General features: G+C 33.9%; 1 protein-coding gene across 1 annotated transcript in view; it reads left to right on the forward strand.

The window, feature by feature from the left end:
• ATRNL1 (attractin like 1) overlaps positions 1 to 24,973 on the forward strand; it is a 766,939-nt gene that overhangs the window by 246,794 nt on the left and 495,172 nt on the right. The window contains exon 21 of the mRNA XM_061162736.1: positions 3,570 to 3,622. Within this exon, the coding sequence (XP_061018719.1) occupies positions 3,570 to 3,622 (53 nt within the window). The remainder of the gene's footprint in view (positions 1 to 3,569; positions 3,623 to 24,973) is intronic.

The following is a 24,973-nucleotide window of genomic DNA, read 5'->3' on the forward strand; positions in this document are numbered from 1 at the left end:
ATGATTTAATATGATCACATAAATAAATGGTAACCATTATTTAGGTGCCAAGTAATGATAATATTTACCCTTTCAAAGTCCCTAATGAATATTTCAGCCTAAGTCTGTTTTATAAAAAGGTCTGGCTGTTTGCTTAGTGGGAATAGAGGATGATTATCTCTTTGCTTAGACACAGAAATACTTTGAAGTTATGTTTTTAATTAAGCCATGCAGAAGACTTCTGAAGGCTTTAATGTTTGTTTCTAATCTTTATACGGAAAGATTCTGAATTTTAAAAACATTGCTTAGCTTACATAACAGAATTATTATTAATGTAATCTATATAGTACCATACTAATTGGTTCGAAGAATTATTTTTATGTATACTTTTCCATTCGTATCCTCTTTACCCCTTATAATCTGAGTTTGACCTCAGTCAAATACTTTTAGCTTCTCGAATTATTTATTATGTGAATTAAATTATACATACTCATATCTCAAATAATTGTATCAAAATATCTTATAATAAAAACTTTATGTATAACAAAAATATTATTGTGGACAGATCATTAGGTAATTACTGATAATTTCTGCCTCCTGGTCTTCACACACTATTGTATAATCCCCTTTCCTTGAGTATGGGCAGGGCATGTGACTTACTTCCAAACCAGAAAATTTAGCAAAGATAATGGATAGCACTTCTATAATTATGTTTAGTGTTTTGTGTGTGTGTGTGGTGTGATGATTGTATCTAATCTTACATTTTTCCAAATGGTTATCCAGTTGTCTCAAGTACTATGTAAGAGGATGACTATCTTTTTACCCCAGTCATTTAAAACACTGCTTTTATCATACACTAGAATTTTAGTAAATAGTAGCTGTACCTATTTCTGGAACTTCTGTTCAGTACCATTTATCTTTTTATTGATATACAACTACCATGTTGTTTTAATTTTAATTATATACATGTTGAGTATGTTTTAATGTCTTTTCAGTCTAGGTCCCCTCAAAGCCCTTCCTTTCATTGTTGCTTCTAGCTATTCTTGTATGTTTATTCCTGCATGTGAACCTTAAGATCAACTTTTCTAGCTCCTTTAAAGCTCATTAGAATTTTTCTTAGGTCAAATTAACCACTATCTTTGAAATTAACTGCCAACTTGATGATCTTGAGATAGCCTAATGAAAAACAAGAAACGTCTTTCAGTTTATTTGTATCTACTTTCGTGTTTTTCCAGGTGAATTTTATGTCTGAAATTTCATTATGTTTCCTTTGCAACTATTTATTTCCTCAAATGTTTGTAAACACTGGTGTTTCTTTAAATGAGATCTGAAATTAAAATGCCAAAAACTGGTGTTTAAACTCAGCTCATATTTTGAAAGTACTTTTAATACGTTCAACATTTTTCAATAATGATTAATATAAAATAATTTAGACAATGTTTCTAATTTATTTTTTTGAGTTTGAAAATGTAAAAGAGAAATGTCATTTTTATGTTGGATACCTTCAAGAACTCTGTAAAGCCTTTGAGTTTTATTCTTATCAAGGACGTGTTAATTTCTTATTTCTCTTAAAATTTTAAGTTTGAGTAATGAAAGCCAACAGAAGTTATTTCCTAAACAGAAGCATATTTTTCATCCTTCTGAGAAAACTTGTGGTTTAAAGAAAATACAATTTTAAGTATTCCTTGTAAAAATTATGTTGAAGGTATACATGTTATAATTATATTGATTATTTGAAAAAATGAATTATTAATAACAAGAATGAAAACTTAATAACTTCCATATTGGAAAATAGATTTGGGTTGGAGCTTTTAAAGTTAACTCATTGATAAATGAAAAAGTATTTGAAATCTCTTGTTGTTTGTCAAAGTTTGTCAGGTTAAATTGCTATGGGAACTTGAAAGTCCTCTACTCAATATTTAGGCAATAAGATATGCCAAGAATATCATGCATAAAAATGCAGGGATTATTATGTTGAATGTTTTCCTATTCTGAAAATGCGACCCTATGAACTGTAGCCCGCCAAGCTCCTCTGTCCATGGAATTTTCCCGGCAAGAATACTGGAGTGGGTTGCCATTCCCTTCTCCAGGGGATCTTCCCAACTCAGGGATCAAACCCTGGTCCTCGAGCATTGCAGGCAAATTCTTTACCATCTGAGCCACCAGGGAAGCACAATATTGAGTTATCCATTTGCAACAAGTCAAGTTTACTTTTTGTGAGAGAAAAGGAATTATAGCAGTATTGTAAATCAGTCCTTTAGCATATGTATATATTTGGTATAAAGTGGTAGGATTTAAGGAGCTAAGTCTAAAGGAAGGAACAATAATATAGGAATAGTATGGATTCTGAAGTGCTTAACCCAGCAGTAATGGCTTTCATCCTTTTCTAAAGCTAGAAAACTACTATATATCACAGATTTTAAAAGTACCTTTTGGAGGTACCTATATCCTGAAGAAAACCTGTACCCCAAAGTTTCTTTTTTCCAGAGGATAAAGTTAGTGGTATAAAGGGCTATTCTATAATGATTTTGTAGTTAATGTAGAAAAATATTTAGTTTTCACCTCTTTTTTTTTTTCATGGATACAAAATATTAGCAAGCACATGACTGAAAAATGCATTCAGAATGTAACTGATTATTTACTTTATTATTCTGAACTGTTTGGACCTTCATTAATTAAAATACATATGTATTCCTCGGTTCTAATTGACTCTACTAAAGCTAAAGATGTTTTTGGAAGAACCTTCTTGCTTTTTAAAATTCTACTTATAATTTAATATTGAGGCACTTTATTCAGTTACCCATGTGTGTATATATTTTGTAATAATTAAATTTGGAGGACATTCCAAGAAGTAGCATTATGCAAAACCAAGCTATATCTCTTTTAGGCATTAATTGTCATTTTAACTGAATTCTGGGAACAGGGATTGGAAAACTACAAACTTCAGAAATTTTCAGAATACTTACAATTTTCTCCTACTTCTCTATATAGTTAACCATATTTTTGAAGAATTTAACTTAGAATTCTTGAGCCTGAATGCTCACGTGCTCTTCCATTTCGTAATAATCTGCTTACAAGACTTCAAAGTTTGAACTCCTGAATTTAATCTTGAATGATTTAAAGAAAGCTTTTCTCCATGATACAATTGAGGATGTCTTTTAAAAATACAGATTAATTGGTTTAGAAACTGGGGAAAATATATTAATTTCAATTACCAGAAGTAAGAAAATGATATGATTTATGAATTCCTGCATTTCCCATACCTAAAAAAATGTCTTTTAATCTTTATCCAGACTTGGAAATTCTTCCTCATGTTGTTAAGGAAGAATATTATCCCCTAAATTCATAATTTTATCCCATCCTTTATATTCCTATTGTGTGTTTTTTTTCCACTTATTGTCTCACTCATGTCTGCATATAGGCTTTCTACATTAATTCTTTTGAATATTTGCTTTTAAAACTTTAATTAATAGTATAGCTTTTAAAATATGTTTTAGTGTAGAGTTTAATTACTTGTTTGCTTGAAGGAAAAACATGAAGCTTTTGAATTTTGTTATTTAATAGTAAATGAGTTCTTCGTGTTTCTACAGATGTGACTCTGAAAATCGCTATGTTGGTAATCCACTTAGAGGAACATGTTATTGTAAGTATTTGTGTTTTTTATTTTAGATAATTGGTTTGTTTTATTAGTTTCAGGTGATTTTAGGTAATGAAATTCATTTTGAATAACTAATGTCATTAATAGTTTATTTTTTCTATTTTTGAATCTTACAGCTCCATATATTTTGCTAGGGAAGTCAGTGTCTCTTTGCTATATTCTCTAATTATATTAATATTTGGTACATTTTTTTCCACTCTGAGGAGTAAAACAGCAGTAGATCTTATTTTGAACATGCAACAAAAAACAGAACTTGAGTAACTCAGCTGGATTCTAATGTAATCTTTTTCATTATGATTAAATTTTGAACAAATAGAATTTTGTGATAGATTTTTCTGGGAGGCAATTTTGGTTTTACTAAAAAACAGTACTGATTTTGTACTGAAAGATCCTGTTATTGGGTAGTGATCATATGACAAATAATATGTTTAACTTTCAAGAAACAATCAAACCATTTCTCAAATGGTTGCACTATTTTCCATTTCCACCAGGAGTGTATGAGAATTTCAGTTCTTCAAAATCTCTCAGTACTTCATATAGTCTTTTACATTTTAGCCATTCTAAGTGTGTTTTTTCTTTTCTAACTTCACTTTGTGTAACTATGGTAATAACTTTCAAAAATGAATTTGACAAGATTGTGTTTTATTTTATTTTATTTATTTATTTTTTTATACATGCTATTCTTTTGAAATATCCCACCCTCACATTCTCCCACAGAGTTCAAAAGTCTGTTCTGTATTTCTGTGTTTTTTTTTTCTGTTTTGCATATAGGGTTATCGTTACCATCTTTCTAAATTCCATATATATGTGTTAGTATGCTGTAATGTTCTTTATCTTTCTGGCTTACTTCACTCTGTATAAGGGGCTCCAGTTTCATCCATCTCATTAGGACTGGTTCAAATGAATTCTTTTTAACAGCTGAGTAATATTCCATGGTGTATATGTACCACAGCTTCCTTATCCATTCATCTGCTGATGGGCATCTAGGTTGCTTCCATGTCCTGGCTATTATAAACAGTGCTGCGATGAACATTGGGGTGCACGTGTCTCTTTCAGATCTGGTTTCCTCAGTGTGTATGCCCAGAAGTGGGATTGCTGGGTCATATGGCAGTTCTATTTCCAGTTTTTTAAGAAATCTCCACACTGTTTTCCATAGCGGCTGTACTAGTTTGCATTCCCACCAACAGTGTAAGAGGGTTCCCTTTTCTCCACACCCTCTCCAGCATTCATTGCTTGTAGACTTTTGGATAGCAGCCATCCTGACTGGCGTGTAATGGTACCTCATTGTGGTTTTGATTTGCATTTCTCTAATAATGAGTGATGTTGAGCATCTTTTCATGTGTTTATTAGCCATCTGTATGTCTTCTTTGGAGAAATGTCTGTTTAGTTCTTTGGCCCACTTTTTGATTGGGTCATTTATTTTTCTGGAATTGAGCTTCAGGAGTTGCTTGTATATTTTTGAGATTAATCCTTTGTCCGTTTCTTCATTTGCTATTATTTTCTCCCAATCTGAGGGCTGTCCTTTCACCTTACTTATAGTTTCCTTTGTAGTGCAAAAGCTTTTAAGTTTCATTAGGTCCCATTTGTTTAGTTTTGCTTTTATTTCCAATATTCTGGGAGGTGGGTCATAGAGGATCTTGCTGTGATTCATGTCGGAGAGTGTTTTGCCTATGTTCTCCTCTAGGAGTTTTATAGTTTCTGGTCTTACATTTAGATCTTTAATCCATTTTGAGTTTATTTTTGTGTATGGTGTTAGAAAGTGTTCTAGTTTCATTCTTTTACAAGTGGTTGACCAGTTTTCCCAGCACCACTTGTTAAAGAGGTTGTCTTTTTTCCATTGTATATCCTTGCCTCCTTTGTCAAAGATAAGCAATCAGAGCAGAAAAAGAAGTAAAAGGAATCCAGATAGGAAAAGAAGAAGTGAAACTCTCACTGTTTGCAAATGACATGATCCTCTACATAGAAAACCCTAAAGAGTCTACCAGAAAATTACTAGAGCTAATCAATGAATATAGTAAATTTGCAGGATATAAAATTAACACACAGAAATCCCTTGCATTCCTATATACTAACAATGAAAAAACAGAAAGAGAAATTAAGGAAACAATACCATTCACCATTGCAACAAAAAGAATAAAATACTTAGGAGTATATCTACCTAAAGAAACAAAAGACCTATACATAGAAAACTATAAAATACTGATGAAAGAAATCAAAGAGGACACAAACAGATGGAGAAACATACCGTGTTCATGGATTGGAAGAATCAATATTGTCAAAATGGCTATTCTACCCAAAGCAATCTATAGATTCAACGCAATCCCTATCAAGCTACCAACAGTATTTTTCACAGAACTAGACCAAAGAATTTCACAATTTGTATGGAAATACAAAAAACCTCGAATAGCCAAAGTAATCTTGAGAAAGAAGAATGGAACTGGAGGAATCAACCTGCCTGACTTCAGACTCTACTCCAAAGCCACAGTCATCAAGACAGTATGGTACTGGCACAAAGACAGAAATATAGATCAATGGAACAGAATAGAAAGCCCAGAGATAAATCCACGAACCTATGGACACCTTATCTTTGACAAAGATTGTGTTTTAAAACAAGAATAGTTAAACAATATGAAGTGAACTTCAAAGATTAACTGAATTTAACTGAGATTTCTGGATCTGGCATTTTTTAATTGGTAGATTCTTTGTTGTTGTTCATCTTCTTTTCCTCCATATATAAATGTGGGCTTTTGAGTTTATTCATTGTTTCCACTGATTTTGTTTTCTAGTTCTTCTGCTTTAGGTTTTGTCCTTAGTGATGTCCTTCTCTTTTATAGTTTGTAATTGTTGTTTTTGCCTCCATTTGATTTGTTTGCTTTTTTTAATATTATTTTCTATATAGTTTGTGGTTCAATTTTAACTTCTTTTTGAATTTTTTAAGAATTTTCTTAATTTCAATTAAGTAAGTCTTACTAAAACGTATGTTATAATTATTTTTTATAATTTTATTGAGAATGTAGCATAAAACTCCCCAAACTTAGTAAGATATTTTTGTAGTCTATGGGACATTTGACAGTGTTCGTAGAGCTTTTTATGTATCACAAGTAGGCATGGGGGGTGGATCCTGTGGACTTCTAATGGGTAGAGGTTGCTATTGATACATGTCTTACATACACATGAGAGCTTCTTAGAACCAAGAATCATCTGACTCAAATTTCAACACCACGAGGGTTGAGAAACCCTGATTTAGAGGTTTAATCAAATTCAGATATGATTTTGGAGGAAATACTTTGACAGGTGGTTTTGTGTTCTTCATGTAACTGAAGCACATAATGCCAGCACGTCTCTTTTTTGTTCTTAGCAGACACTGATGCTCAGTGTTAGATTGCAACTGATTTGGGGGTTATAAACTGTGGTATTCTTACTCCTTTATTTCTTGATTGGAAAACTTTTGTGGAAACAAATTTCCTTGAGTGAGGCATTTCCTTAATCATTGCTACAGGCACATAGGAAAGGCATGGTAAATTTTTAATATATTTTTAAAAAAATATATCAGTTTCCAAAATAAAGAATACTTTGCTTAGTAAGGTTACAACTCGGTTTGCTATTTGTTTCATAAACTTATGGACACATGCATATTTCATATGTTTCAGTCCACTTGCGATTATTGTCCTTAATGATGGTTCACGTTGTCTATTTTCTATTTGTTTCAATATATCCTCATTCTCTATATTTTCCACATAAATTTTATTTACTTTTCTCAAACATCCTGGATTTAATGAGTACATATTTTTGTCTGACTTTTTAAAATTAGACATTCCTGTTCGATTCTTCTTAAATTTTTAGTGTTTATTATATCCCCAAAGAGTAATATAGTTACAATTATGGACACAAATAAATTACATTCCATTTTTAGAAATAATGAATGCACTAATATTTTAGCCTTTTATATTTAAGGCTAAGATGATTATTCTTTACATCAGTGCTATCCAAATTAAACTAGTGTAAGCCATATGTGGAATTAAAATTTTTCTACTAGCTATAATCTCAAATATTAAACAGGTGAAGTTAATTTTGATAATATATTCTATTTAATTCAAAATATCTAAAACCTTTCATAGTATAAAAAATCATCAATGGCCTATTTTTATTTTTTATTTTTTCCAAGTGTTTGAATACAGCTTGTATACTATACTAATGGCAATCTCAATTCAAATCAGTCACATTTTAATTACTCAAGACACATATGACTAGTGACTACCATATTGGAAGCTCATCTATTACATAGGACTCTCACTGTCTCTTTAAAACGTTATAGGAATAGTCATAAAGCACTAGATGGCAGTCTTGTCACTTGTTATGAGACCTTAAAAGAGTAATAATATTTAAAAGAAATGGTGTTTTTTAAAAAATAGAAAAAAGGTCAGTGGTTCTTGTAATAGTGTTAACGGAAACTATCCTGATTTTAAAGAGTGAAATTTAAAATGCAGGTCCACACTGTAACTTGAAGCAATTGAGTGTGATTTGGTGTTAATTTAATTGAAACTAATACTACAGCACTTGTATCCTATAGACAGTCTTAGTAGTTATTTAGAAGTCAGTTTAAACTCCCAAATCAAATGTCTTTGATAGGTATCATGTATTACATGGGAAAAAAGTTTCTATCAATGATATCAAACTTGATTGACCCCTGTAAACATTGAAGGACTTAATTATTCTTGGCAAATATGAAAAGGAATAGCTACAAAGTAGTATAATTTCTTTTTTTCCTAAATGCATTTTGAAAAACTATAGTAGCAATTATGGTGAAGAAAACCATAAACACAAGATGAAAGACTGGACTATGAAAATGTTATAGAGGGTATGTTTCTATGAGTAGAATCAGAGTACGAAAAGCCGCTTACTGAAATCATCTACTTTATGCTTCTACTATATGTAATGTTCAAACTGCTGATTGAATTTCAGTATATCTCCAAGTAATCTAATATACTTTTGTCACCTTTTTCTCTGAAAAAATAGCTGTTTTGCTTTGATTTTCTCCTATTGCTTTTTAGAGTTCAGTGTACAGTTTTGTTATGAAAATAATACACTTCCCTCTTCTAAGAGTAAGAATTTTAGTTAGTATTTTTATATTCCGTTCTCACCTCTGCCACTGATCACATCTTGCCTTTGTTCATATTACTAAAAATTAAAATATTTATCCATTTATCTCCCTGTAAAACCCCTCATTATTATTGATTTATTTAATAGATGTTTATGTCTTGACTGAAAGACATTTATACTTATAAATTATTTTTGTTTTATTGGATTTGATTTTTTCTTTTGTTTCATAAATGTGAGATAATGTTTCTAGTGTGTGTTGTTATAGCTATAAATTAACAAATATCAGCCTCAATTTAATTACTTAAAATTTTATATCGTGTAAAATAGTGAAACAATTAAAACTTGAATTAACCTTACATTTAGTGTATCTATTCTGTGTTTTGTTTTAAAATAGAATAAAAAATTTCTCCTCTTTTAAATGAAATATATTGTACTTTAATGGTTTATGTGACTTTTAAAATGATCTGCCCGGTACATTTGCAAATAGAGCAGAAGTGACCTTGATCGACACAAAGAATCTAAATTTTTATATTTCACAAATTGAAGAATGATGGATTGAAGATTGTCTGGGAAAACATAAATGAGCCACATGGTTGACATTTTAATCTTATTCTTTGATTCATGTGTTTTTATTAAATTTCCTGAAGCTTATACGCTAGTGTTTTTAAATATGTATTTTAGAATTATTGAATATCTTAGCGTATTTCAAAATGAAGGACGACACAGCACAATTATGAGAAAGTGAAAAATAGCTGAGAGAAAAAAGTTGCTATTAACTTAGAAAAGAGATGAAAATTTATGTGATTGTATATTTACAAGGATGTGTTTTGTTATTCTGGATATGTAAATAACATCGTAAAAATAGTTAAAAAAAAAAAAGTTTAAGGAGGGAAGCAGAGATGTCTGAAAACCTCCCACCAGGGCTCCCGAGTGGATCTGTGCTGTGTGTGTCCCCTGTCAAGGCGCCCGGCTGCGAGGGAGCGCAACGGCTGATTGCCTGGACTGACTTTTCTTGCTAAGCCATGAAATGTGGTGCGGGGTTTATAAGTCTTCAGCAATGCTTGATAGCTCCTTATTTGTATGAAGATGCTGAATGTGCTTTTCTGATGCTGAATGCATGCCTTTCTAAATAGATTATGTCCTGAGAATGATTTCACATAAAAGAGGTAATAGCATATCTCATATTCCTATTGTGAACAACTATTTTTCACAGATATATAACTCATTATTTTGGATCATTTATTAAATAAAACTGGAAAACCATCTGATTGTAAAATAATGATAATACTAGTTAAACTTTATTGAGCACTTATTGTTCCAGGTTATTCTAAGCTTTTTCCATTTATTAGCTTATTAAATCCTCAAATGAGAATGGTATGCTTATTATCACCCTTTTTTTTTTTTTTTTTCCATTTGTAGAAACATAGGCAGAGAAAGGTTGATTCATTTGTATAATATCACAGGGCGAGGAAATGTCAAATCTAGTTTTAATCCAGGCAGCCTGGGTCTATAGCCACTTCTGGGTCTATACCACCCCCTCTCAACTACAGGTGGTAAAACTCTTTCTACTAAAATTCACAATATATTTAACCTGAGTTGTTTTTATATAAATATATTTGTATATATATAAATAAAATAAAAATGTCATGTTAAAGACAATGAAAACAGGACCTAAATAATTTAAAAAGTTTAAACTGTTGTCTCTAATGATGTCTTCATATGAAAATATGCTTACCCAAAATGATATATAAATTTTATATAGTTTTAATTAGAATTCATCCAGTTTAATTTTTTGAAATGTATGCATTGGAGTAAATTATCATAAAATTTATTTTAAATGACACACTTTTAGAATATTTAGTAAAATTATAAAAATGAAAAATAGTGAGAAATTCCCACCTGGTAGATATCCAGACATATGGTAACTCTAATTGTACTGGTTCCTATTTGGTATAGGAATCAAATTAATAAGACAGAGTTCAGGATTAGATTTCTGAACATTTGGAAATTTCTGTGGCAGTCAATTTATTTTTATAGAAGTTCTTAATGACTTAATCTGCTTGTTCTAAAATGTCCCACACTTTACCTTAGATCATTGCTTTTGGATTTACTACTTTTCTGCCTCAAATACTCCATCTCTATTACTCTACTCTTACCTAAAATAGACTTGCTTAGGGATTATGACTTTTTTTTTCCATCCTAACACTTACACTAAAATGAAGTTATATCTCACTTATTTATTTACTTGAATATGGGTTTTCTTTACTCACTAGAAAGAAAATCTGTGAGCCCAGGACTTTCTCTTGTTGGAACCATTCTTATAATAGAAACGCCTGTGGCTCCTAGGCCAGCTTTCAGTAAATATACTAGAAGTACACATGTACGCTATTAATAAATAAATGAATACACATATATTGTTGCTGTGTGGACAAGTATTTTAACTGGTGGGGTGTTTGACCAAAATTTTTGGAAATCATGTTATAGATTATCAAGTAAAAGTTGCTTTACATTAATTTTTAAATTAATTTATGTAAAGGAGTACAGTTCATCATTGAAAAGCTTTAAGCACCAGCCATTCATTTAAATAAAAATGAGTTTCAATCTTTGTTTTTCTATTTAGCCTATGGAACATTTGCAGCCAGTGAAGTTTGAGCAGTTTTCCAAGTATCATTGCAGAAAGCTTAGCTACTTGGAGATAGTATGAAGCAAAGGGAGGTGGCTCCTGAAGAGATCATGGTATATTATATGAAAACGTGTAAATTAGAATCATTGACATGTAGACATTGGTGATCATGGTTCATCTGTTATTCATTGAGAAAAAAGTAAGACTCAGTGGGTTGAAGTATGTATCTTAGGCCTCACAATGAGTCAGTGTGTGGGTAATAGCAAGGGTTCTGTACTTATTTCTGATACTGTACCTAGCAAGTGTTCAGCTTGTAAAGTCCCTAAACAACAGATTTTGCCTTTGCAGTTATTCTAAATCTTTCAAGCTTAGTAGAAATTCTTAATTAATAATTGCAATTAATAATTGCAATAATTAATAAAAGCATGGATAGTACTGTTCAGCATGCAAGGAAATGTTAGTATTTATTGAGTATTTATTACACGGAAGACAATTTATTATTATTTCATTTAATATGCACAAGGATGACATCTTTTTTCTCCTTAATTTTTACTTACTCAAGAGCTACACTAATAGAGCTTGGAGAGACTGTCAGTTATTGGAATTAACTCACTTTTCTTTATTCATTCAACATATATTTATTGACTAACTACTCTGGGGATTGACTAACTACTCGTGTTCTGCTCCATTGAAGCTGATAAAGCAGTAGGAAAGATATATATTAAACTTGTCATACAATTACCTAGATATGATGATCATAAGACCTCTGAATAATAATTATGGATGCTTTGGGAATAGATTACAAGAGAACCTGACCTAATTTGTGGACCAGGGAGTAGAAGTAGGTGAAGCAAGAGAATGAGGAAGCTGTGATGTGAACGATGACTTGGTAGTGGAGTGGTGATGGTGTGAGGATGGGAAGAAGTAGAATCAGTGGCGGCAGCATCCGCAAAGGTCAGTGGCTTGGAAAGGTCGTGGCACATGAGATGCTACCACGTTAACACAGAGAAGGAGGAGAAGGAATCAGGGGATGAGGTATGTGAGATATACAGGATCAAATCATGCAGTGCTTTATAGATCATGCAAGCTTTATAGAGCGTTTAGTCTTTATCTTAGGAAAAATGAGAAGCCATTGAAGGATATTAAGAGGAGAGTAAAATGTTAAATTTTAATTTTAATATAATCAGGCTGCTTGCAGTGTGTCAAATAGCTTGGTGAGGGCGATAGAGCATGAGACATAATTTTAGTTCATTTTCTGAGGCATTATTCCCATAGTTACTTTTAAATTATGGCTGTGATACATTTAGACTATAAGTATACCTGACCTTACATTTACTTGAGTTTTATCATTTACTAAACAGTTGTCTAAGTTGGAACATGTACTTATACGTAGTTCAGTTCAGTCACTCAGTTGTGTCTGACTCTTTGCAACCCCATGGACTGCAACTCGCCAGGCTTCCCTGTCCATCACCAACTCCCAGAGCTTATTCAAACTCACATCGATCAAGTGGGTGATGCTGTCCAACCATCTCATGCTCTGTCGTCTCCTTCTCCTGCCTTCAATCTTTCCCAGCATCACGGTCTTTTCCAATGACTCAGCTCTTCGCATCAGGTGGCCAAAGTATTGGAGTTTCTGCTTTAGCATCAGTCCTTCCAATGAATATTCAGGACTGATTTCCTTTAGGATTGACTGGTTGGATCTCCTTGCAGTCCAAGGGATTCTCAAGAGTCTTCTCCAACACCACAGTTCAAAAGCATCAATTCTTCAGCACTCAGCTTTCTTTATAGTCCCTTTCTCACATCCATACACAACTATTGGAAAAGCCATAGCTTTGACTAGACGGACCTTTGTTGGCAAAGTAATGTCTCTGCTTTTTAATATGCTGTCTAGGTTGGCCATAGCTTTTCTTCCAAGGAGCAAGTGTCTTTTAATTTCATGGCTGCAGTCACCATCTGCAGTGATTTTGTACATATACATGTACTTATGTATGTGTTTACACATCAGTGATATGTACTTATACATATGCCATTGTTTAAAACATACTAGGAATGTATGACAAAACCCACTGAAAAAATAAAAAAAAATAAAGTGAGAAAAAAAAAATACTAGGATTCTCAATGTTGTTGTTGTCAAAGTCTATATGTATCCTCTTCACACTCATCAGGATGGCTAAATACATAACATGAATTCATATGTTTAAAAACAAATATATAAATATATCAGCTACCCTTGTTTCTCAAATGGTAAAGAAATTGCCTGCAGTGCAGGAGACCCAGGTTCCATCTCTGGGTAGGGAAGATCACCTAGAGAGGGAGTGGCTAGTCACTTCAGTATTCTTGCCTGGAGAATCCCATGGACGGAGGAGTCTGGCGGGCTATAGTACATGAGGTTGCAAAGAGTCAGACACGATTGAACAACTCTGATCATGGCATCCGGTCCCATCACTTCATGCCAGATAGATGGGGAAACAGTGGCGACAGTGACTCCATTTATTTTTTTGGGCTCCAAAATCACTGCAGATGGTGATTGCAGCCATGAAATTAAAAGACGCTTACTCCTTGGAAGGAAAGTTATGACCAACCTAGACAGCATATTAAAAAGCAGAGACATTACTTTGCCAACAAAGGTCCGTCTGGTCAAGGCTATGGTTTTTCCAGTGGTCATGTATGGATGTGAGAGTTGGAATAGAAAGAAAGCTGAGGGCTGAAGAATTGATGCTTTTGAACTGTGGTGTTGGAGAAGACTCTTGAGAGTCCCTTGGACTGCAAGGAGATCCAACCAGTCCATCCTAAAGGAGATCAGTCCTGGGTGTTCATTGGAAGGACTGATGCTGAAGCTGAAACTCCAATACTTTGGCCACCTGATGCGAAGAGCTGAGTCATTGGAAAAGACCGTGATGCTGGGTAAGATTGAGAGCAGGAGGAGAAGGGGACGACAGAGGATGAGATGGTTGGATGGTATCATCGACTCAATGGACATGGTTTTGGGTGGACTCCGGGAGTTGGTGATGGACAGGGAGGCCTGGCATGCTGTGGTTCATGGGGTTGTAAAGAGTCGGACATGACTGAACGACTGAACTGAACTGAAATTGATTTTTGAAATCTTGTAGAATTCATTCAGCCGCAGTACAATGAATATTGAAAGTTAAATAATACTTATTGAATGCCTTGATTTTATGAGGCAGTGGCACTAATACATACTAACATAATTATGTTTAACCCACAGAGCAGTCTTATGAAGTAGGTGGTATTATCTTCATTGTACCACTGAATCTCACTGAGAAAATTAACCATCATACTATGACACAGTTGGTAAATGGGAGATTACAATTAAGATCTTCTTAAATACTGTGCATAATGCTAAGTTAAAAGTAAAATGCAGTATTCACTGGTAAAAAAGAAAATCATTAAACCTTAGTTCCTTTCTCAAAATATTCAAATTAAGAATTTCTGAAATTTGTATGAACAGTGCATTGATATATCATATGCAAATTAGTTGATTTCATTTGTGATCCTGACATGTTTTCCTTTAGACCTCAGATATATAGATATTTCCAGATCAGATATTTCCAGTATCTTTGCTGGTTTTTATCACTGGTTACTATTTTCTTAAAAATACATTATTTTATATAGCTTTTGCTAAAAGAGTAAAACAAATATTCACCTTTTGCTCTTCATCACCTGCAATATAGCATGTACTCAAAAACTTCCCTCACAGTTCAAGTTCTCTTTGAACATGTATTTTTCTATGTGTAAATTTTTAGTCATCTGTTTACAATTAGTCTTTAGTTTGGTGGAATATCTTTTAAATCTGTTCTCTTGATATATTATTTGCTTAAACTCCTTTTAGCATACTGTTTGAGTTTTACTCATGAGCTTGATTTTTATATGTAACTTGTTATTAATTCTTTGTAGTAAATAGCAGCCACTTTTTTTTTTTGCTCGAAAACTACTAGTCCTGTATTGACTGAACTACCTAAAAAAATTTGTTGCATGTTGGAACTTCACCCTTGGTTTTTTCTAGCTACAGAAGACAGTCTGATTATTTTACATGTTTTCAATCATCTGTACCTAAGAAGTAAGTGAATTTGGAATTAGATATGCCATTTTTGGAAAGATATGCAGCCATATATATCTAATTTCTTAACATGGAAGTGTAAGTCATGTGGAAAGCACATTAAAGATCAAGGATCAAAAGAAAAAATTTCTCTGCACACTTAAAAAAAAAATGTCCCCCTTTTGGCCCAGTTATGAAAGTTATGTATGTTTCATTCTAGAAAAGAGATAGACAAAAAAGACAAATTACAAAGCAGTGATAATTGTATCCAGAGAAAATTGTTGGTAACATTGTATCAGATACTTTCCCAGTCTTTTGTTTATGTGTGAAGAGTTGACTCATTGGAAAAGACCCTGATGCTGGGAGGGATTGGGGGCGGGAGGAGAAGGGGACAACAGAAGATGAAATGGATGGATGGCATCACCGACTCAATGGACATGAGTTTGAGTAAACTCTGGGAGTTGGTGATGGAGGCCTGGCATGCTGCGATTCATGGGGTCGCAAAGAGTTGGACACGACTGAGCGACTGAACTGAACTGAACACTGTTTTATGCTGAATAAATGCCTCACTCTCCATAGAAGCCCGCATTCTAACCCTTGACTTGTGAATATATTACCACAAATGCTAAAATGGCATTTGTAGATAGAATTCAGTTAAGCATTTCTGGTGGACCCAGTGTAGTTACGTGTGTTCTTCTGAAAGAGGGTAGGGGAAGGTTTGACTACAGTGATGGGAACTGTAATCACATAAGCAAAAGATTGGAAAGACAGAGGTAGGGTTCATTAGCTAAAGAGTGAGAGGTGTTCAGAAGCTGAAAGAGTCAGGAAATGGATTTTTTTGAGCACCCCCAGAAGGAACCACCATCACACTCTGGTTTTACCTTGTAAGAATCATTTGAACTTCAGACTTCCAGAACTATAAGTGAATAAATTTGTGTTGTTTTCAGCCACTAAGTTTCTTGTTATTTGTAACAGCAGCAGTAAAAAAATATATGCACTTTTTGTGTATTCATTTCTTTTCCAAGCATAGCATTACAAATGAAGTATTTCACAAAGTTATTATTCTTTAATTTGTTCTTAATACCTTTAGGTATGTCATCTGTTCTCTTGTTTCTATCAGCATATCATAGCTTTAAATTATGTTTATTCATTGTTTTTGCATTTTATCAGTTTTTAAATTGAATTAAATTGAAAATTATATTTCATCTTTAACATGAAATCTATGCTCAACAAATTTTTATTCACCTTGCTAATTGAGACTTTATGTCTGCTGACTGTCAACTCCTATTTTCCCCCTCTTGTTGGCCCATGGTAACCCTCTTGCTCCTCTCTAATTTGATGGGCGTGACTGATTTAGATTCCTCGTATAAGTAGAATCATGCAGTATTTGTGCTTTTGTAACTGTTTTATTTCACTTAGCTTCTGCAGTATCATTCTAGGTGTTTATCCAAGAGAGTTGAAGTCAGGATCTCAAAGAGATAATAGCATTCCAGTGTTATTGCAGTGCTATTTAATACAGCCAAAATGTAGAAATAGCTTAAGTATTCATTGACAGATAAATGGAAGTCCTGTAATGTAAGACTTGAATGAAACTTGAGGACATCTAGGCAACTTTACAGAAAGTTCTTTTAAAATTTTCCATGTGAAATAATTTCAGAATTGCAAAAAAAAGTGCAAATTTCTTAAATGACTTTGACCCTTGTAAAATATCAGACAATTATTTTATAGACCATCCCTCAATCTGGATTTATCCAGTGTTTTTTTTTTGTGATTAAGTTCAGATCATCAGATCATGCATATTTAGTAAGGATACTGCAGAAGTGGTGTTTTTCTCAGTGCATCCTATCGGGAAGCATATGATGTCAATTTGTTCCATTATTGGTGGTATTGTCTTAGATCATTGTTACTGCTCAATGTCCGCCAGTTTCTCCACTCTGAAGTTATTTCGTTTTATTATGTTTAATGACTGTATTACAGGGAAGTTCTTTTAAAGTATGTAAATGTCCCATTTCTCACTGTACTTTCACCTAATATTTCACCAGACATTGATGTGTTTGCCAGATGGTAACTTTCTATTCCATTATTGCTTCTGTTTTTTTCTCCATTTATTACTTTAAGGATGAGCAGTCCCTTCTCCTTCATTTATTTATTCACTTACTTGTACTTATCAGTATGGACCCATGGAGATACACACACACATACACACATTTGTGGCTTATAATAGCTATTATTCTTTATTTTATAGTTGAAATTGCTCTAGAGTTGGGAACTCCCTCAAATTGTCTCCTCTGTCCTTTTGACAATACTGTATCATTTTCTAAGTACTTCTTATTTTTTAGACTACAAGGTATTTTAAAGTCACTTTGTTCTTTCTCTCCCTAGCACTATAATCAGCCATTTTCCAAGAAACCTCGGTTCCTTATATTAGATAATGGTATTTAGAAACAAGAATGTGAAAGCTACATACGCCCATTGGTTCTGGGATATTAGTCTTTCTTTACTTTAAAAATGTTATTTTTGAAATTAAATCACCAAATATGTTGTTACTCTGGTTTTGAAACTCTGCTATTTTGATTTAACAGAAACTTGTATCTGGAAACCTGACTGTTCTCTAAGGAAAGTGTTAACTTTTTTTTTTTTATTCCTTTCCTGATGTCCATACCTTAGAATCTAGACATAGAAATAGTATTGGCCTTGCTTCCTTTGAGTTTGACAAATAACTGTTTTTCTTTACTCATTCAAAATTTTTGTCTCCTTTGAAGCAATACTTTGCCTCTCTTTGTTGGTGTCTTGCTCTGAAATCCTGTCCGCTCCAATTAATCTTTTATCTATTTAAAACTTTGTCCCCTGCCTGTTACGTCTCTTGATATTATTCTTGATTCGTTTCCACATGTGTTTTAAATATGCTTTAAGTATATTGTGTTTAGTTTTCGTGAAGGCCTGTAGGACTTGAACACTCTGTACTCCCAGGGTAGCTTTATTATAAGCAGAGGATATGCATTGAAAGGGGCCTGGAGATCTTAGATATTAGGGTTAACGATACAGTTATAGTAATTAAGATGGTGTGACTTTTTTGGTGTAGAGATAGGCATAATCTCCAACAAATTAAAATAGTCCCTAAATAAGAACTGTAGGTGTTTATGTTTTATAACCGCATGCTGAAATTTTTATTATTTTAGTAGCTTTTTAATCATTTTATATTTCTTTCTAAACAATCTGATTTTAGATAGAAAAGAGAACTGTGTTTTCTTCTCTAACTTGAATTCTGTCATCTATTCACTGCCAGATCTTTTTACTAAGTTATTTTCATACCTGTATTTTCTCTTGGTTGTAGCATGTGTATAAATAATTTTTTCAGTATGACTATGTAGATCTTATATTTTATGGCATTTTGCTTACCTGAAATATGATGATGTTATTTTTCTATTGGGGATGGTTGAGTACATATATTTCATAAAACATTGCTCCAGTTTCTTGTCTTTTGACTTATATTGTTACACAAGACCACCTAACATCTTGCCTAATCTTACTTTCTAAATATTTCCTTTGTGTGAATGTGTGCGTGTGCATGTGTGCACATGCTCATATGCACATGACTGGATATCAATAGTATTTTTTCAATAACAACTTAATTAAGATATAATCTAATACCTAAAATATCACCCTTTTAAAGTGTAGAATTCAGTGATTTTCAGTATATTCACAAGGTTGTGAAAACATCATCATTATCTAATTTTACAACATTTTTCTTCTAAGAGAAATCCTGAAGACATTATCACTCACTCCTTCTCCTTTCCCCTAGCTTTTGACACCTTTTTTCCTATCTTTATGGATTTGTCCACTTGAAATATTGTATAAGTGACATTTTGGAATATGTGGTCTTTTGTGATGGCTTCTTTTATTTATCATGATGTTTTCAAGGTTCATCCATATCATATCATCCATATCATCCAAGGTGATAGCAGGTATCAGTATTTCATTCCTCTTTATGGCCAAACAATATTCAAATGTATGGACATATCATATTTGTTTTCCATTCATCAGCTGATGGACATTTGAGTTGTTTTTACTTTGGGGCTACTATGAATAACGCTGGATTTTTTTAATCTTTTATGCAGGTTATTTCCTTTTAATATTTAGGTTTGAATCTTCAACAGATTTTTATCATATATTTAACATAGAAATGTTTCTTTTCAATTTGTTTTGATGTCAGCTTTAACAATATTTTCCATGCATATATTGAAAATTTCTGTGTCTAATTTTCCTCTTGAGTGATTTTCATCTCTGTTCTATTCTCGGAGGCTTTTTCAGATTTGACCTACATAGCACTGATGCAGAATTATGTTTTAATTCCTTTATTTTCTGATCTATTATTTTTCATTTTGCCATTATATAATTGCATATTGTTTCTGTTTTGTTTCTTACAGTTTTAACTTTAACTAACTCTCTTTTACTGTAGTTTTCAGTGTTAATATCTTGTCTTTTATCTTAATTGTGGGGGATTTTTTAGATTTTCTTTTTCCTTTCATGCATACTGCATAGATATTTTAAATGACCTAACACCATACTCATATCAAACAATTATGTATACTTACTCTGTTGTTGACAAACTGTTATTTTTCTCTTTTCTGTCCTTACTATGCAAGTCAGATTAATAATACAAAAGATGTCAACTTTTCTTTTCTCTTTATTTTCATAATTTTTTTCATTTATACCAAAATTTGAGGCTAGACATATGAGCAACCTCATGCCAGCTTAAGATCTACCATGTTTGTACATCCCACTTACCCATGTCACTTTTAGATCTAATTAGGAAATTAATGACCAGCATCTAGATTTCCTGGAATTATCAAAAATAGTTTGCTAATTGTTAGCTGGAATATTTAGTATAGCTGTTCTAACCTTCAGGCTCAGCCTACAAAATCAGAAGATTGATTTATGTAGTGTTTATAGTTTTCTTCAAGCTTTAAAATGTATCTTTGGTATTTTTCCTATTCACAAAGTTTTCAAATAGTTGTCTCTAGTTAGTACTATATTTGTTGTTGTTCAGTCACTAAGTCGTGTCCGACTCTTTGTGACTCCATGAACTGCAGCACACCAGGCTTCCCTGTCCTTCACTATGTCTCTGAGTTTGCTCAAACTCATGTCTGTTGAGTCAGTGATGCCATCCAACCATCTCATCCTTTGTTGCTCCAGTACTACATTTAGACCTACAGAATGCAGGTTTTCCTTTTTAATTTTGAAAGATTAAAATATGCTGAAAAGTATAGTATATTATTTTCATATGTATAGTACATATAGTTTTGTTGTACATATGATTTTAAAGGACCTCCTGTATGATCAAGTAGCAGACTTTATTTTCTTTGGCTTCAGAACCACTGCAGATGGTGACTGCAGCCGTCAAATGAAAAGACCCTTGCTCCTTGGAAGAAAAGCTATGACCAACCTATACAGCATATTAAAAAGCAGAGGCATTACTATGCTGACAAAGGTCCCTCTATTCAAAGCTATTGTTTTTTAGTAATCATGTATGGATGTGAATGTTGGACAATAAAGAATGTTGGACCATAAAGTTGAGCACTGAAGAAATTATGCTTTTGAGCTGTAGTGTTGGAGAAGACTCTTGAGAGTCCCTTGGACTGCAAGGAGATCAAACCAGTCGATCACAGAGGAAATCAATCCTGAATATTCATTGGAAGGACTGATACTGAAGCTGAAACTAATACTTTGGCCATCTGATGCGAAGAACTGACGCATTAGCAAAGACCCTGATAATGGGAAAGATTGAAGGCAGGAGGAGAAGGGGACAACAGAGGATGAGATGGCTGGATGCCATCACCGACTCAATGGACATGAGTTTGAGCAAACTCCAGTAGATGGTAGAAGGACAGGGAAGCCTGGTGTGCTGCAGTCTGTGGGGTCACAAAGAGTTGGACGTGGCTGAGTGACTGAACAATAACATGATTTTAAAATTGTGGACCTATCACTGAGTTTAACAAAACTTCACACTTTGCCCTGTTTCCTGCAGTGGCACGGGCTCCACCTCTGCTCACCTTAGTACAGGATGGGATGCGGACAGGGCTTCAGCCTACAATCTCAGCAGCAGGATTTTCTTAAGGCTTTCTTTTTTCCCTTTGTTGTGAATTTGTTGGTATTTCTAGATTACAGCTACTTTAGCACACAAGTGGGGATAGATATAGAGGAAAGAAAAACCAACGAAATAAACAAAACCTCCACAAACCCAGGGGACTCACATCTGGGTCATCTTTTGAGTTAGGAGGTCACTGCCTTTTACCTACCCCCAGGGCATTGTTCTAAAATTTCTTCTCTCTCTCCTTTATCATCAACTTTTTCTATTCCACTAAATTTTATTTATGCCGATTATTAAGAAAACCTGCTCTTTCTCCCAGTTTAAAAAAGAAGCTCTCTCAGCTCACTGTTCACACTTACTCCTTCAATTCTGTCATTTCTTTGTATTCGTCAGTAATTCAATGTTATTTAAATAGATTTATAGTCAAACATGATTTCCTTTTTTATACCATAATAAATTGCTTCATTAAAGCAGTATAAAAACTTATTTTCAAATTATGCACATTTGCATAAACTTGAGGATTTTAATGTTTTATGTTCTGTACCCTACTTAGCTAAGAAGTTCAGAGTAAATTACAGCATTAAGGTATATGTTTTGTGCCAGGTAATTTTTTCATTTGCAACCCCTTTAAAATATACCAGCATGATAGTATTTGAAATTAGGGAGTGAAAAAGAACTTCTGGTTAAGTGGAGAATTGTACCATTGGTTTCTGGAATACTTTAAGCAACCTTAAAAGGACCCATTTTGTGTAGAATTCTGAACTTTCTTCAATTTATAAAAATTCACATTCACTGAGTAGTACTTGATTAGTCACTTGAGTTCAGTAATGCTCCTACTAATTTTGCTCCAGGATTCAGATTTACTTTCTAGCCCAGATGATGTTAGGATCGATCATTACTATGCTTAATATACATTGTACTGATCTTGTGCTTCCAACTAGAATAAATAGCAATAGAGAAATCAAACTTGAATGTCTGGGCAGGAGTTTGGTGACAGTGGCTGAGGACTGGAGTCCCTGGAGCAGAAGCATGTTCATAGTCCCGGGGCACTGGAGCGTCTACCCAGAGCTGCTCAAGTGTCCCAAGTCTCCCAGCCCCTTCCTCCTCAAAGCCATCTGTTCCTGACTTCTTTAATGCTAAGTTTCAAGCTAGAAAAACAGGAAGATAATTATTCAGATAAGCACTTGAAAATAGATTTGAAATGTTTATTTTTCCTCAGTGGTGATGGTGGTTCTGTCACTCAGTTGTGACCAACTCTTTGCGACCCCATGAACTGCAGCACGCCAGGCTTCCCCGTCCTTCAGTATCTCCCAGAGTTTGCTCAGACTCCTGTCTGTTGAGTTTAGTATTTTCTCTTTATTCTGAGTTGATGGTATCTTTCCTCAGTATTGTAGCTGTCTATACTTCTAAAACCTCCTCAGCGGCAGTTGACCAAGGTGATCACTGTTCTCTTTTCTAAGCACTTCATTCACTTGACTCCCTAGACACTGAATTCTGATTGTGCCTCTATCTCATGGGCTGTCCTGTCAGTCTCCTTCGTGGGCTTCCTCAGAGGATCTGATTATTTAACATTGTTTTACCTCAGGGCTCATCCCTGGCCTCTCTACTCTATTTATGACTGGTGATTTCTTGGCTTCACAGCTTTAGAGGCCATTACAATGCAGATGATTTCCAGATTGTTATCCACTAGGCTCCTGAGCTCAGCGTATCATGTAGATACTCAATAAGTAACAAACTTAACATCTTCAAAACTAAGCTTCCAATTATTCCACACTGGCAACAAATAAAACCGGTTCTCACCCATCTCAGTTAATGCTGACATTTTACCTGGTCTTGGGCCAAAAAGTAAAACCTGTTACTTTTCTTTCTTTAAAATGCTGCATGTTTATTTAGTTAATTCTTTTTGGTACACCTTCCAAATTCATTCACTGTGTGTGACCCCTTCCCGTTACCTTCCTTGCTATTCCTATCTCTACCATCACTTTTTGTAGCATTCCTGCCACAGTCTCTTTATAGGAATCACAGTTAAGACTTGTTCTTTTGTTGAGGTTTTTGTGCTTATTTCCTCTGCCTGGATTACACTTTCTGTTGTAACCTCCATGACTTTTTCTCTTAACTACCTTTGATCTTTAAACGGTGGTTGTTGTTCAGTCGCTAAGTCGTGTCCAACTCTTTGCAACACCAGGCTTCTCTGTCCTTCACTATCTCCTGGAGTTTGCTCAGATTCATGTCCATTGAGTCAGTGATGGTATTTAACCATTTCATCCTCTGTCACTCCCTTCTTCTACCTTCAGTCTTTCCCAGCATCAGGATCATTTCCAATGAGTCAGCTCTTTGCATTACGTGGCCAAAATACTAGAGCTTCAGCTTCAGCCTCATTATCTTTAAATTTTCCTTTTCAAAATTGCAAGCACTCCTACCTGGACAGAAATTTCTCTCCTTTTCACTGGATTATGACTGTTACACTTATTATTATACCATATGCTTAAATTACTTATTAATTTTCAAAGTCCATTTGATATAAGTTGCATGGGACAGAAATCTCTACTTTTTATTATTTTATATTTCCAGTGTCTGGAACAACACTGGGCCATTGAATTTTCCCTGCATTTTCTGGCAGTCATATGAAAAGCAGAAATATGACCTATTATATAATCCTCATTATCATGGATAATGGTGCCTGTAATAAAATCTTGGAAAAACAAAGTATTGCCTTGCATTAAATTACATAAGAAATATATAGAGTGGATCTTACAAGGTATAAAGGAAGCAACATGAAGAATGATGCTCTGACAATAAATCCAGTGATATTGTTCCTATCTTTACTTTTAACTGTAATCATACTTAACGGTTGAGGGCATAACATGAAAGTTATGTTTCCAAAAAATAGAATTCTTTCCTATTTAAATAATTTGAAATATTTAAAAGATTTCACAAAGTAAAAATTACCATAATAATAGGGACAAGTAAATGCTTTATGGCTTGTGATGAAATATTCACTGTCAGTTCGGTCACTCAGACATGTCCAACTCTGTAACCCCATGAACCGCAGCACGCCAGGCTGCCCTGTCCATCACCAACTCCTGGAGTTCACCCAACTTATGTCCACTGAGTCGGTGATGCCATCCACTCATCTCATCCTCTGTCGTCCCCTTCTCCTCCTGCCCCCAATCCCTCCCAGCATCAGGGTCTTTTCCAATGAGTCAACTCTTCACATGAGGTGGCCAAAGTATTGGAGTTTCAGCTTCAGCATCAGTCCTTCCAATGAACACCCAGGACTGATCTCCTTTAGGATGGACTGGTTGGATCTCCTTGCAGTCCAAGGGACTCTCAAGAGTCTTCTCCAACACCACAGTTCCAAAGCATCAATTCTTTGGCGGTCAGCTTTCTTTCTATTCCAACTCTCACATCCATACATGACTACTGGAAAAACCATAGCCTTGACTAGATGGACCTTTGTTGACA

Source organism: Dama dama, chromosome 15 (genome assembly GCF_033118175.1).
Source record: "Dama dama isolate Ldn47 chromosome 15, ASM3311817v1, whole genome shotgun sequence".
NCBI classification, from domain to species: domain Eukaryota; kingdom Metazoa; phylum Chordata; class Mammalia; order Artiodactyla; family Cervidae; genus Dama; species Dama dama.